Source organism: Canis lupus, chromosome 10, assembly GCF_011100685.1.
Source record: "Canis lupus familiaris isolate Mischka breed German Shepherd chromosome 10, alternate assembly UU_Cfam_GSD_1.0, whole genome shotgun sequence".
In the NCBI taxonomy this organism is placed as follows: Eukaryota; Metazoa; Chordata; class Mammalia; order Carnivora; family Canidae; genus Canis; species Canis lupus.
Window position 1 is genome coordinate 64,942,745 of NC_049231.1, and position 16,065 is coordinate 64,958,809.

Genomic DNA, 16,065 nt, shown 5'->3' on the forward strand with positions numbered 1-16,065 from the left:
TACCACTTTAAATTCCCACCAACGGTATATAAAAGTTCTAGTTATTCTACCAGGACTGATAATAGGGTGAGGCAAGCCTGGAGTACAATACTTAAAGAGGTACCTACTCTTAAATGAATAACAAGCCTTCTTAAACTAAGCACTTCTTTCAGTTCTTACTGAAAGAACTGAGTTTAAAGCAACATATTAAGACTCTGCTAGACCTAGCATGCTCTATTAAATTTTCTGTGGTAAATGAGAGACACAGAAACAGTTCTACTCTGCTCATTTCTTAAACCTCACAAATCTGTTTTTTATTGGCCTAACTGAACAATTTTCTCCTTGGTAGGTAAGGTGGATTTCATGATGAATCTTAGCACCATTAGAAAAGTGTATTTTGAAAAATCACTACAGTAAGAGAAATATATGTACATATATCTAAGTAAAGAATGAAATACAACCCAGGACAATAGAATGCATATAGATAGAAAATAATACTGTAAGCTCATCAAAGATCACTGGCCAAAAATCTACAATTAATCAAACTAAAGATCTTTCTTTTCTTTTTGATTAGGTATTACCTGAGAGATTTCCTGTTGATACACTGTAAAATGTTCCTTGCTGATCTGTGGGAGGTAGAATGAAGGTATGACTTCAGTGTCCACAAAGTCCAATCCCCATGTTTTTGTGAAGAAGTCAGATTCTCTTTTTGCTAATCTAGGATCATTTAATGCTGCTGGGAGGTTTACTTTGGAATGATATACAGTCCATCTATGTTGATCTGTAACTAGAGATGGGGCAACACATAAACTATTTGAATCACCTGCAAAAAGTAAACAAGAGAACTCTGTGAACTAAGTTCTACATTTGAAAGTACATCCTAGAAAAAGAAAAATGCTTAGTTCCTACTCTACAAATAGAAATTCTTCTGCAACAAACATTTTAATGAAAATCAGTCTGATTAATAACCTTCAGCTTTCACCAAGGGAAGAAAAGCATGTATAAAATGAAGAATATGCAAAATTTGAGTTGTCATTGCAGGGTGGGGTGAATGGTAAAGAAAATCTTTCATTAATTTCTTTCCTTAATGTACAATTTCTCTTTCCTTTTTCAATTTCCTCTTCTATCTTTCAATTGTATATCTTGTATCCTTTACTACTCCAGATTTTTCACAAATACACCTTTCTTCTATTGTAGTATGGCAGACACACTGGACTCTAATACCCTTTGTTTGGCTTATAAATAGATGACAGAAATGCTGCTGTGGCATTAACCATAGAGGAAAGAAATATTATAGTTGATCCTTGTTATTCATGATAGTTTTGTTCTATAATGTAACAATTAGCAAATACTGAACAATTGCTCCTAGGGGAAATACAGGGTTAGGTACCTTCAGGCCTCTGGTCACAAAATTCTCATCAACTGATCAATAAGTAATCTTGTTTTGTGTGTGTTTCTGTTTAAAGACACCTTATTGAAAATAAAAAATAAAATAAAAATAAAAAAATAAAAAATAAAGACACCTTATTTAATATATATTGTTCATTCATTAACACTGAACCCACGACTCACACTGAATGAATTTTCTTCATAAGGCACCTACATTGCAGTCTTTTTGTACTTAGAAACACTAGAAAGCCCTTCAGCACTACGTTTGAGAACCATTTTAAACAGCAAAATCACCAAAAAAAATCTCAAAAGTGCAAAAAAATGTGGCATTAATAGACCACAGAAAGGACACTTGTTTATAGCATGAGCGCTAAAACAAGAAGGCAGAGTGCTGTCTTGTTCAACCTTAGCTACGGACATGTGCATCAGGCAATTCAAGTTTTTCATTTCTCTGTGTATGACTGCAAATGACCACAAAAATACCACAAGTATTGATTTTGGAGTTATAAATAAGTTTTAGGGAGTAGGCAAATTTCCAAACATGGAATTCAAATAATGAAACTTCACTATACTACGACTAACTAAAAAACTTTAAATCTGAAGCTTCATTTTCAAAACTTTTTTTTAAGCAATTTACGCAAGTAACTTCTATGGAAATGCATGAAGAGAACTATATTCCAATTTCCCAAAAAGCTTACTTCCAAATAATTGACCTCTTTAGTTTTAAAACTATAAAATTTACTCTTTTAAATACTGCTGACCCTTGAACAATGGGAGGGTTAGAGCACAGATCACCCCCTCCATGTAAGTCAAAAATCCACATATAACTTTAACTCTCCCCAAACTTTACTAATAACCTATTGTTGACTGAAAGCCCTACCAATAACATAAACAGTCAATTAACACATATTCTGTATGTTATATATATTATATACTGTATTCTTACAAGAAAGTAAGCTCAAGGAAAGAAAATGTTACGAAGAAAACCGTAAAGAAGAGAAAATAGTTATAGTACTCTACTATATTACAAAAAAAAAAAAAAAAGACCTGCATATAAGTGGACCCATACAATTCAAACCTGTGTTGTTCAAGGAGGGTCAATTTGAACCATCAGATTCTATATAGATCTATATATAAAACGATATATAGATTCTATATATCGATATATATATTCTATATATATATATCGATCTATATATAGATTCTATATAGAATCTGACTACTCTCTAAAAATAATACAGATCCTCAGTTAGAAAGAAAGAAAGAAAGAAAGAAAGAAAGAAAGAAAGAAAGAAAGAAAGAAAGAAAGAAAGAAAGGCATTACCTGTGGGTTCCTTGGGACATACGTCTGGCAGTGACTGCACAGGTCGAATGTGTTTTGTTGGATCTACCTCTTTTTTAAAGAAAACATCACTGCTGCTTCCTTGAGGCACTGGTGAAGAACTGTGGCTTGAAGCCATTGCATAAAATCACCACTCAACTGAAAACAAGTAACAAGTAATCATCAAGACACTTAACATAATCAAAGTTCATCTATAAGTATGATGCATGCCTCAAATTTTCTTTAAAAAAGACCCCTTATCCAAAATCCCTCAAGCTGTAAGTACACAATTTAAATACTATTAACTTTAAGAGTCACTCGTAATAGTTTACTAAGAAAGTTGTCTGTCCTTGTTTGAAAACTATTCTCCTCAAAGTGAAATATCCTTAGTCTTTTATCCCAAGTACAAAATAGATACTACAGCTGTAACTAATATATATTAAAGATGAAAACACCCATTCATTCAACAAATATACAGTAATTATGCATTATAGCAAAATGGATAAGTGAATGAGTTTTTGAAGTCTGACTGCCTGGGTTCTTTCACTTAATAGCAGAATAATCTTAAGGAAATTTATTTAACCTTTGTGTCTCCAACCTCCATCTGTAAAAATGGAGATGAAAAGAGATCCCATTTCATAAACATTTTTTGTAAGATTACAAGGAATGGATATATGTAAAGCATTTAAAACAATGTTCATCTCCACTAAGTGTTATACTATATGTGGGCAAACTGAATTTAAGTAATATATTTAAATTTAAAAAATCATCTACAAAAAATAAAACAATGCTCATATCAAAGTTAGTGTTCACAAAAGCTAATTATCATAATTATCACTATGTGGACTGTCACTATATTAAATGATTATAAAAGAAGTATAATTCTTCATGGTGCCTACAATTACATTAAGTAATCAAAACAATCAAAACACTAAAGAAAACACAAGTTAACCTATGTCTACATTTTTTCGTAAGTCCTAAAAGAATTTGTGGGGCAAGCCAACATAATATAAGCTACAGTGCCAGGTAGAACTTTACAAATGAAGCGGTACATAACCTGGATACTGAAGAACATGTATTATTTTATTATTGGAGGGTAGATAATCTTATATTGCAGGGTATTATCTATCAAATAGCACGTATTCAGTAAATATTTTTCAATGAAGAAATAAATAAGCATAATCAGAAGTTTATAGCTGAAAGGGAACTTAGAGATCACCTTGTCTAAATGTAAGACCCTGAAAGACTAGGTAGCTTACAAAGATACATGTATTTCAACAAATTAAAAAAAAGAAAAGAAAAAGAAAGGCCTAGTAAGGAAATCTGGTGAATAGAATAAGAATATGAAATAAAGAGCAGAGACATAAGGCTAATAAGAACGATGACAAAAAAGTTCATCTAATCTAACTTCCCTCTAGTTTATCAGAAAGCTAAAACTTACATTTCCCAGACTTCTTTGAATATCTGTCACAGTCCTCCTAATGCAAAGGAAACACATCCAATTACCACTCACTGAGACCATAAGAAACAAGCTGTTAAGAAAATGCACAAAGATAAATAACTTCCCTCAAGGTCCCTGACCAGAAAGCAAACGCTACCATAAAAAAAAAGGTTAAGGGACATGGAATAATCCTAAAATTATGTGGAAACTGACATGGTTAGAGTAAAATGTTTGCATTGGTAAGTACTGACAAATAAATCATATTTTATTTACACACACACACACACACACACACACACACAGAGTATGGTTAGACAAATTAGTCAGAGAGCCTTGGCTTGCAAGGCATCACTGACCTGTAGAAGTTACACCCATTCACATTAAGTATATGACTGTTTTTGTATAAAAGCATCATATATTTGAAAGAAAAAATTAAAGGATAGGAAATATTGTATAATACATAATCCTGTATATTAAATGTTCAGTAGGACAATTCTAAATTTAACATTAAATCTAACCTTTTAATTAATTTCATCAAACAAAATGGCTAAACTAAAAACATTTTGACATATTAAAGAGGGTAGCTACAAATATCTGGAAAATGTATTTATGCTGAATGCCCATTGCTTGATGTCAGATAAATTAAATATTGATTCCAACAATAGCACACTACAATTTCAATTTATTTTATTTACCATCATGTCATTTTAACAGCAAGGAAAAATCCTAAGTGCCATCTCAGCCAGAAATACTTGAGGAGATGGGGACTTGTACAAAAACATTTCTAGACTCCTATAAATTACTTCAGTATCTGGGCGAGGGTGGGAGCAGGGGAGGGACACCTTATTTACTCATTAAAAATTTTGAATTGGGAAACATGCAGATTTTCTGTTTTTTCCTACACCTCTCCTAATTCTTAGGAAAAGAGGGAAAATCTCTAGCTATAAAGAGATTATGTAAAATTAGGGGACTGTCTACATAGGTGAGTCCCAATTTTAAACCATGTGACTCTCCATTTCCTTCAACTATCCTGAGTTAAGATTTCCCCACAGTAAGAACTAAAATTTGTATTAATGACCACATAAATATGGTAGCTACTTGGTATGTGCAATCATTGTTTAAAAAACATTATGGGTTTATTCATAAGGCATGGATGCATAACAAATACAGCAAATCCCCATGGCCTCTAACTTCAGCAAAAAAAAAAAAAAAAAAATCTTTCCTTGAAAGGCTAAAGAACAAAAATAATAAGGCATCTTAGTAAGAAAGTTTCTCTAAGAATAGTCTATCCAGAAAAAAAAAATAGCAAAAATAAAAACAAAAAATACAGAATACAGGGAAAAGGAAAGCTCTAAGAACCAAATGCAGGTAACCTATGATTTCCAATACCTTCACTTGTAACAACTAGAAACACATTTGGCATGTAATCAGTCGTCCCATAATAAGAATCTATAAATCACTCTACCATTCTTCATCTGATCATCTTTTCATAATTTTAACAATACCATACTCAACTGTTATCTTGAATCCTTTGGTTTCTCACATTTAGTCACCGTTTATGTATTTCTATTTTTTGCAATAATCATACTGAAATTTTGGTCTTTATATAGGTCTTCTCTATTAGACTATGAACTTCTTGATGTTTCCATTTTCCTATGTATTCTATGTGCCTAAAGCAGTTCCTGGCGCACAAATAGTATATAATGAATACTTTAAAGATGAATGAAATGGGTGGTGTGTAGAACAGATCAGAAGAGAAATGTTAGACAGTTTCTCATAATCCTTTAGTGAATAGATAAGAGCATGGGTATGAGATGATAAGTAGAATACTTATGAAATCTTTTGTAAAACTAAAATGGTGTAAAGTGAAGAAACGGTTACCATTAATTTATACGGAAAAATGTTTGTTTTAGGCTGTTCCCTGAACGTAGAATACCCTAGGTTCAAGGAACAAGTGAAAAGTATACCTATCCCCACAAAGAAACCATGGTTCATTGAAGAAATACCTGAGTCCAGACCTGGAGCAAAGAAAGAACATGTTGATCCTTGGGAACTCTTGTGTCAGAAAGCAAGTAAATGCTCAAAGACAGACCAGAAGAATTGTCAAAAGAACAAAGGACCAAGTTAAAGAGGCTCCCACTGGCCACATGGGGGAAAATCTGAGCAAAAAAAAAAAAAGAAAGAAAGCTACCTGAGCATAATCTACTGGATAAATAAAAAATAATGAATACAGAGTGATATTTAGGGGAAAACAAAGAGATGAGGAAAAGGGACTGGAGTGGGATTAAAGAAAGGGAAGTTCTTCTTTGCAGAAGAAAGCCAGTAATAAATGTAGAAAGAATAATTGAATGAGAAAATCATGATTTTGTAATCCCAATGTAAAAACTAATTGAGGCAAAGATCATCAACATATGCTAAAGTTATTAGGTGAAAAGTTGTTCAGAAACAGAAAACTCACCTAGTGCCAAAGTGTTACCCCCCACAGATTACTTAGCAATGCAAAGGGGGAATGAATCTTTTTTTTTTTTTTAAGATTTTATTTATTTATTCATGAGAGACAGAGAGAGATAGAGAGAGAGGCAGAGACACAGGCAGAGAGAGAAGCAGGCTCCATGCAGGGAGCCTGATGTGGGACTCAATCCCAGGACTTGATCTCAGGACTCCAAGATCACCCCCTGGGCCGAAGGCAGGAGCTCAACCGCTAAGCCACTCAGGGATCCCCAGGAATGAATCTTTAGTATCTGGCTGTCACTACCTTAACTAAGTCATCAAACTTGGCATCATTAATAACAGTAAAACAACTTAATATTAAGTGATTCATGAAATTATAAACGTGATCACCCATGAAGCATGTCTCACCAAAAATGCTTAACCCAATCTAATTAAGCCTCTAAACCAGGGGTTAAGCTTTTCTGCCCTGAGGATTCCTTGGCAATCTGGTGAAGTCTACAGACCCCTTCCCAGAATAATGTCTGTAATGTATAAAATACATTGGATTACAATGGACAACTATACTGAGATAAATTTTTTAAATACAATATATAGTAATTTTTGCTTCTCAATTAATGCAAACCTATCTTAATTTCTAAGCAATAAATGAAATATTTCAAGGTACCTGTAACAAATTAATGCAACATGAAAATAGTTGAAATTTCTACCAATGACAAAGTTACAGGTAGTACTAATACCCCTGTGAAGGATTACCTACACTCATAATTAAAGGAAATGCTAAAATCCAGTTAAAGCATGGTTTCTCAACCATGGCATCATTAAGACTTTGAGCTGAATAATTCTTTGTTATTGAGTGTTGTCCCCCTATACATTGTAGGATCTTTAGATGTATCCCTGGCCTCTATCCACTTGACGCCGATAGCACCCTCTCCTCCTTCTCCACACAAAGTTATGACAACCAAATATGTATCCGGACAAAGTCAAACATCCTGGGGTGGGGGAAAAGAGGGGAGAGGATAAAATCACCCCAGCTGAGAGCCACCAGTTAAAATAAAGATAATCATCAGATAAATTAACATATGGACTGATTGAAGGTACTAGTATCAATTCTTAAAATAAATATTAATAAAGGTTCATTTCTTTTTTTCCTTAGATTAAAGAAATGAATAATCCTTAAGCTGGGTGAAACCTTACACAGGACTTTGGACTTGATCCACAAGACTGGTAAATCATTATAAACTTTAATCCATCACTCTAGGAGATTATCAGTATGGAGGGCCAAGAACAGAATCTAAGAGGATTTAAACATTTCTTAAGAAAGAAATGAGAGATATAGGGGCACCTGGATGGCTTGGTTGGTTAAGCATCTGACTCTTAATTTTGGATTACGTCATGATCTCAGGGTTGTGAGATTGATCCCCAAGTAGGGCTCTGTGCTCAGCAGACTCTGCCTTTCTCCCTCTCTGCCCTCCCTACCACACGTGTGTGCACACGTGCATGCTCTCTTCCATAAATAAATAAATAAATCCTGAAACAGCAGAGCACCTGGGTAGCTCAGTCGGTTAGGCGTCAAACTCTTTGATTTCAGCTGGGGTTGTGGTCTCAGGGTTGTGAGATCAAGCCCCAAGTTAGGCTAGACACATGGGCTCTCCCTTTGCCTCTGCCCCCCACCCCCCGCCCCCGCGCGCTCTTTGTTTTTTGTTTCTCTCTCTCTCTCTCTCTCAAAATAAATAAGATCTTTAAAAAAAAATGTAGGAAAAGTTTGTGATAAAGAAGAAACATCCAAGAAAGTGAGAGAAAAATCAATTCAGAATTCACAAATAAAAGGGGAAAAAAAGAAAACATCGTTTAGATTTGGCAATTAGGCAGTGACCAGTCACATCAGAAACAATGTCAAGTCCAACAGTGGGTATGGAGGCCAGACTGCAGATGTTGGAGTAGAACCCACAATTATATGGTCAACTAATCCTCGACAAAGTAGAAAAGAATATCCAATGGAAAAAAGGCATTCTCTTCAACACATGGTGTTGGAAAAAAATTGGACAGCAACATGCAGAAAGAAGAAACTGGACCAGTTTCTTACATCATATACAAAAACAAATTCAAAATGAAAGACCTGAATGTGAGACAGGAATTCATCAAAATCCTAGAGAACACAGGCAGCAACCTTTTGGACCTCAGCCACAGCAACCTCTTACTAGATGTTTTTAAAGGCAAGGGAAGGCCAGCCCGGATGGCCCAGTGGTTTAGCGCTGCCTTCAGTCTGGGGCATGATCCTGGGGACCCGGGATTGAGTCCCACATTGGGCTCCCTGCATGGAGCCTGCTTCTCCCTCTTCCTGTGTCTCTGCTGTCTCTCTCTCTCTCTCTCTCTCTCTCTCTCTCTCTCTCTCTGTCTCATGAATAAATAAATAAAATCTTTAAAGGCAAGGGAAGCAAAATGAATTATTGGGACTTCATCAAGATAGAAAACTTCAACAGCAAAGGAAACAATCAACAAAACTAAAAGGTAACCCATGGAATGGGAGAAGATATTTGCAAGTGACATATCAGATGAAGGCCTAGTATCTAAAATCTATAAAAAACTTATCAAATTCAACGCCCCCAAAAAAGGAGTCCAGTTAAGCAAAGGGCAGAAGACATGAATAGATATTTTCCCGAAGAAGACATACAAATAGCAAACAAACACATGAAAAAATGCTCAATATCACTATCAGGGAAATACAAATCAAAACAAGGAGATACCACTTCACACCAGTCAGAATGACTAAAATTAACCACTCAGGAAACAACAGATGTTGGCAAGGGTAAGGAGAAAGGGGAACCCTCTTACACTGTTAGTGAGAATGCAAACTGGTACAGCCACTCTAGAAAACAGCATGGAGGTTCCTCAAAAAGTTAAAAATAGAACTACCCTACAACCCAGCAATTGCACTACTAGGTGTTTACCCAAAGGATACAATCACAGTTATTCAAAGGGGTATATGCACCCTAATGTTTATAGCAGCAATGTCCACTATAGCCAAAACATGGGAAGAGCCCAAATGTCCATCAACTGATGAACAGATAAAGAAGATGTCTCACTCACACACACACTAGGATATTACTCAGCCATCAAAAAGAATGAAATCTTGCCATGCCATCTGCAATGACGTGGATGGAACCAGAAGGTATTATGTTAAGCAAAATAAGTCAGAGAAAGACAAATACCCTATGATTTCACTCATATGTAGAATTTAAGAAACAAAACAGATGAACAAACATAGGGGAAGGGAAGGATAATGAAAATAAGACAAAGAGGGAGGCAAACCGTAAGAGACTTTTAAATATAGGGACAAACTGAGGGTTGGTGGAGAGGAAGTGGGGTAACTGGGTGATGGGCATTAAGGAGGGCACTTGATGTAATGAGCACTGGGTGTTATATGCAACGGATGAATCACTAAATTCTACCCCTGATATTAACACTACACTATATGTGAATTAACTTGAATTTAAATCAAATCCTGAAAGGAAAAAAAAAAAAAAAAAAAGCTGAAGTGGAATTGGTAGGGAGATTAAGAAACAAAGACTATACTTTCAAGAGACTCAATTATGAGATTACACAACAGAACAAAATAGTAAAATAATAATAGTAAAATCCCATTTGATATAAAAACTACATAGCTCTCTCTAGATACACATAATATATGAAAAGGTATACAACAAAACATTATCTGCTTAGTGGCATAACAAGCCTCTCCTGACCACTGTATCTAAGCACATCCTCTCCCTTCCTTTCCACTGGTCCTCACTAGCATGACACTTTGTGATCTTTGTAGTATTTGTTTAAATTATAACCAATTATTTACCTGTTAATCTTCTGTCTCCCTCACTATACTGAAAACCTATACTTGCTTCATTCACTTTCCTATACCACATTTAGCAAAGTCTAAGCAATTGTTAAAATGCATGAAACTTCAATGAATAGGGATGCCTGGGTGGCTCAGTTAGTCAAGCATCTGCGTTCAACTCAGGTCATAAACCAGGGGTCCCTGGATGGAGTCCAGCACTGGGCTCCCTGCTCAGCAGGGAGTCTGCTTCTTCCTCTCCCTTTGCCCCTCCCTCTGCTCCTGCTTTCTCTCTCTCTCTCAATTAATTAAATTAATTAAAAATTTTTAAAAAGTTCAAGGGACGCCTGGGTGGCTCAGTGGTTAAGTGTCTGCCTTCAGCTCAGGGCGTGACCCTGGAGTCCCAGGATCAAATCCCACATCAGGCTTCCCGCATAGAGCCTACTTCTCCCTCTGCCTGTGTCTCTGCTTCTTTCCTCCTCTGTGTCTCTCATGAATAAATAAATAAAATCTTTTTTAAATTTTTTAATTAAATTAAATTTTTAAAAAGTTCAATGAATGGATGAACAAAGGAATGAATATCAGGGATAAAGAGGTAATAAGCACAAATAAGCCACTAACAATGTCCTATCTAAAAACATACGAAGTCAACATTATCTTGTTTGTAGGACATTACCTGACTTTCTAAAATTTTATTCTAGAGTCTCTACATTCTTGTAACACAGTATATAAAGTATACTTAAGAAAATTGGCCATAAAGTGAATTAGATATCGAACACTTATTAGTTGTGTGACCTTGACAACTTTCTTACCTTCCCAAGTCTCAGTTTCCTTATTTGTAAATGGGACAGCAATGGTATCTTTCTCATAGGAATGTTGTAAAACTTAAATATAACTTACATAACCTATGTAAACTCATCGCACAATACTTGGCACATAGTAGACATTCAATAAAAAAAACTGCAACTACTACTATTTACTATTATCAACATCTTAAGTGTTAACATTTGGACTGGGCCATAGAAAGTTTTAAAATCAATTTAAACCTTAGGTTCCTGAGCCTCCTCTATTAGTGTCCTTTGCTTGAGTGCTCCTAGTTTGTAGAGAGAGGAGGCAACGAAGTTATATAGGCACATATAATTTTTTTTAAGATTTTATTTATTCATGAGAGAGAGAGAGAGAGAGAGAGAGAGGCAGAGACACAGGCAGAGGGAGAAGCAGGTTCCATGCAGGGAGCCCGATGTGGGATTCAATCCTGGGACTCCAGGATCACGCCCTGGGCTGAAGGCAGGCACTAAACCGCTGAGCCACCCAGGGATCCCCGGGCACATATAATTTACTATCAACAAAGTAGCCCAAGAATAGAACAGTCGTCCTCAAAGCCATACTCATAAAAGGAGAGAAAAAAGAATACTGGAAAATGATGTTGAAACTAGAAAATAGGTGGCCTAGAAGAGAAGCAAGTTTGATGACAAATACTATGTGAGAGAGAAAGGATGAGGGAGGGAAGGCAGAGGCAGATGATTTAGAAAACATCTGAATAAAGGTCAAAGTTGAATCCATGGGAGCAGATAAAAATTGTAATCTCTGAGTTGGAGGGGACTTTTTTAAAAAAGATTTTATTTATTTATTTGAGAGAGACAGAGAGACAGAAATAGCAACAGAGAGCATAGGCAGGGAGGGAGCAGAGGGAGAAGCAGATTCCCCACTGAGCAGGGAGCCCAACACAGGGTTCGATCCTAGGACCCTGGGATCATGATGTGAGCAGAAGGCAGATGCTTAACCAACTGAGCCATCCAGGTGCCCCAGGGAGGGACTTTAAAAGAACATCTGGCTCAACTTTCTACCTAATTAATGAGTCCTTTCTACAAGGGTCCTTTTTTGGTCTCCATTTGAAAACCTTTAATAGTGGAGAACGGACTTCTTCGAAAGCAGATTATTACTGTACAACTATAATTGCTTTAGGAAAAAAAATTCTCTCCTGTAGCGTACAGAATCCTGCCTCCCTGAATTTTCAATCGCTTTTCCAAGTTCAATTACATTGCAGGAATAAAAGAGAATACTTCTAGTCACAGGAAAGTAATACACAACGAGAAAGTGCAAAAAGTGGGGGGGGGGGGGGGGTAGGTAGCGGCTAATAAGAGCTCAGAGAAAGGGGTAAGGCAAATACATTTACAGGGAATGGAAGAAAGAAGTCAGAAATACCCATCCTTACAGAAGCAAGGGAGAAGTGTCCAGGAGGAAAGTGTGAACAGGGGATCCCTTGGTGGCGCAGCGGTTTGGCGCCTGCCTTTGGCCCAGGGCGCGATCCTGGAGACCCGGGATCGAATCCCACGTCAGGCTCCCGGTGCATGGAGCCTGCTTCTCCCTCTGCCTGTGTCTCTGCCTCTCTCTTTATCTCTGTGTGACTATCATAAATAAATTAAAAAAAAAGAAATATTAAAAAAATAAAAAAAAATTAAAAAAATTAAAAAAAAAAAGTGTGAACAGTAGTGTCAACAAGATCCAGAGAGAGAAGTCAAGGAGGTTACTGATTTAGAACAGTATTAGGACAGTGGTTAGGACAGAAGCTGTACCTCAAAAGGTTAATTAAGTGATGAAGTAATAAAGGCAACAAGATCAACATCTCTTTGGTGGTGAAAGAAGTGACTAAGATTTGAGCAAGAATTTTTTTAGCCAAAGGAGACCTGAGTATATCTGTAGGCAAACAGCAAGAAACCAACTGAAGGGATAAGAAAAGGTACTGGAGAGAGAAAATGGAGAGAGAAAGAAGAGTTAGATATACATGGGGATTAGGGGTATGGCAGTGAAGGCAGAGAGAGAATAATGACACCTAGGGACTGTGAGGCACCTCACACTATGCCCTACCTCGAGAAAGACAGGACTCTGTCAGGCAACAGTGAGAAAATTAGCAAGGCGGTAACAGAAAAAGTGCACTCCATCCCACTTCTCTAATTCCCTTATAGCGGGCGGGGAGTGGAATCAGTTGAGACTTGGGTACACTCCCACCCAAGTTCTAAAGTCCTAAGGTTAAGAGTGAAAACATGTTATCAGTGAAAGAAGGAAAGATGGCAAGGGAGAGGGAAGCAACAGAAAGGAGAATTACATTATTACTAATATTTGACTAAACACAATACATTTCATAATTGCTTGTTTTCATTCTGATTATTTTGTTTGTCTAACAATCTAAAAAAACATGTCTGAATGAATCAGTGATCCGCATTATGTGGATGAAGAAACAGGTTCAAAAGAAATTTGGTTTCAGACTATTTAGCTAATTAATTGTGAAGATGGGATTTGCACTCAGATCTTCTGATTCTAAATTCCATGCCTGTCTCTACACCATATTTGCTCTCCAAAAAAACAAAATCTAAATTATTTCACTATATTGCCTCTCATCCATTTCAGACATCCAGTATTTTCCTCTCTTCTTTTTCTCATCAGATCCAATAACAATTATTTACACTAACAAATATTTATGTCCATCTTATATGAAAAAGAAATGGTAGCAATAATAATCATCTAACTGTGATAAGATTTTTTTAAGACTTGACTTCAACTTTTTTTAATTTATTTAAGTAATCTCTACACCCAATGTGGGGCTCAAACTCACAACCCTGAGATCAAATAAGAATTGATTTTTTTTAGGACAGTTTTAGGTTCAAAGAATTTTATAAGACCTGGGTGGCTAGAAAACTGCTCCTTAAGGAGAAAGATAAATTTTCATCAGTATAATCTACTATTATTTTTCTTAGCAAAGGGATAACTCTTGAGCTGCAACTTGGCTACTGTGAGCCATCATTTTAATACTTTCAACAGGAAATATGTTCTGAATTTTAAGTAATTAATGAACTTTTTAAAAAGATTTTATTTATTTATATGAAAGAGAGCATGCACAAAGCAGGGGGAGAGGCAGAGAGAGAGAGAGGGAGAAGCAGACTCCCTGCTGAGCATGCTCCCCACCCTGCACAGGGCCTGTGGCAGGTAGTGGGTTAAGTATGAACACCAATATGGGTGAGGCTTGATCCCAAGACCCAGAGATCATGACCCCAGCTTAAGTCAGAAACTTAGCCAACTGGGCCACCCAGATACCCCCAAGTAATTAAATAACTCATTAGTGAGCTTTTATAACATATGTATTTATAATTTGAGAAGATATAAAGTGGGAAATTTTTACACTTTTCTACACATATTGCCATTTTACATAATAGCAATATGGTGTAGAGACAGAGCTCTAGCTCTGTCACATTTTGTGATACAATTCTGGGTTTGAGTTTAGTAAAAAAGAAAAAAAGTCAATACTCAATTCTTTTTTTTTTTTTAAAGCAAACGAACAAATAATGGCAAACTGATATACTAATACATGCAAGGGAAAAAGCCATACTGTAATATCCTACCAAAGATCAATTTGACAGAAATCAGTCGAGACTATTTTTTAAATCAGTAATTTAAGATACCTCAAATACCTCACATTCTAAGAAGCACTTTTCAAAATACTTTTGGAATTTTAAGAGCCAACTTCTGGTAAATGTTATAGATAGGCTTCCTTGATACAACTTACACACAAATAGCAATATACTTCTACACCATTCAAGATTCACCACCTGACAAAATCTAGTTTAATTATAATTTTTAAGTACTTAAAAACTTTTAAATTATTTATCACAAAGATCTCAATAATAAAGCTAAAATTTAAACATAAACATCTGGGCTTTCAAGAAATACCCACAAATTAAGGTTGCCACATAAATAAGTACTTGTCTACTTATTTTGGGTATTAAAGGAGCACAGAAGAAGCTAAAGTGAACCCAGAAAATAAAAACAAAGTCAAAACCAGAACATAAGAACACAGTTGTACTATTTGCCTTTTCTTTACATTCTCATTTGATATTATAAGGCCCAGGGTCCTGTAGGAAATTGAATACATGTGCTTCCTGACATTGCTCATTTACTTTCAATTTAGTGACAAGAAGGAACAATGAGAAAGAATCATGACTAGAAAGACAGAAAGAATACTATTTATAATACTACATTTAAATATTTTTAAATGGCAATAATTGAATGATAAAACCAAACTGTGATAAAAAAATTTTTTTTCAATGGAAACCAAATATAACTTAGATGCTTTATCTTACTCCTTTTGGGACCATTGATACGACTATATTATTAGTGAAATTTTTGTCAAAAATCAATCAGATTAGAATGTTAGTATTCTGTTCTTGGTGTCATATTCAAAGATTAGCAAATAAACCCTATATCATTCAAAGTTACTGGTAATATATATGTCTTAAATACGTAAACCATTAGACATATCAAAAATGCCTACACAAGAAGAGTAAATTTAAAATAAAATCTGTATAACTTACCCTACCTTAAAAATATGTGCTAGAAGAAATTATATTTTAATCTATTCCTAAGAACAAAAATGACAGTTGGATTTATTCCGTCAATTACTTCAAGAGTCTCCCTTGCATGTTCAATTCTGTCCTCCCTCATCCAATTTCAATCTATCTTTGCTTCGTTCCTGGCTGCAGAACACCAGAGAAAATTTATATGGAACATCAGATTATAAATGTTTAAATTCTAACCTCAGATAAGGCCCTACTCAGCAGTCTTTTCACTGATTTATCCTCAAACACTGCTCTTTCCCCATCCCCA

The 16,065-nt window shown here is 35.6% G+C and overlaps 1 protein-coding gene across 8 annotated transcripts in view; it reads right to left on the reverse strand.

The window, feature by feature from the left end:
* VPS54 (VPS54 subunit of GARP complex) overlaps nt 1-16,065 on the reverse strand; it is a 77,998-nt gene that overhangs the window by 51,988 nt on the left and 9,945 nt on the right. The window contains exons 1-3 of one of the 8 annotated variants that reach the window (XR_005366140.1): nt 4,131-5,141; nt 2,693-2,848; nt 561-802 (exon numbers count right to left, since the gene is read on the reverse strand). Coding sequence is in view for 6 of the 8 variants with exons in the window: in XM_038551421.1 (XP_038407349.1) it covers nt 561-802; nt 2,693-2,828 (378 nt within the window). In the remaining 2 variants the exon portion in view is untranslated. Of the gene's footprint in view, nt 1-560; nt 803-2,692; nt 2,849-4,130; nt 5,142-16,065 lie in introns of those variants that run through there. The other 7 variants (XM_038551424.1, XM_038551421.1, XM_038551419.1 and 4 more) reach the window with 7 other exon arrangements.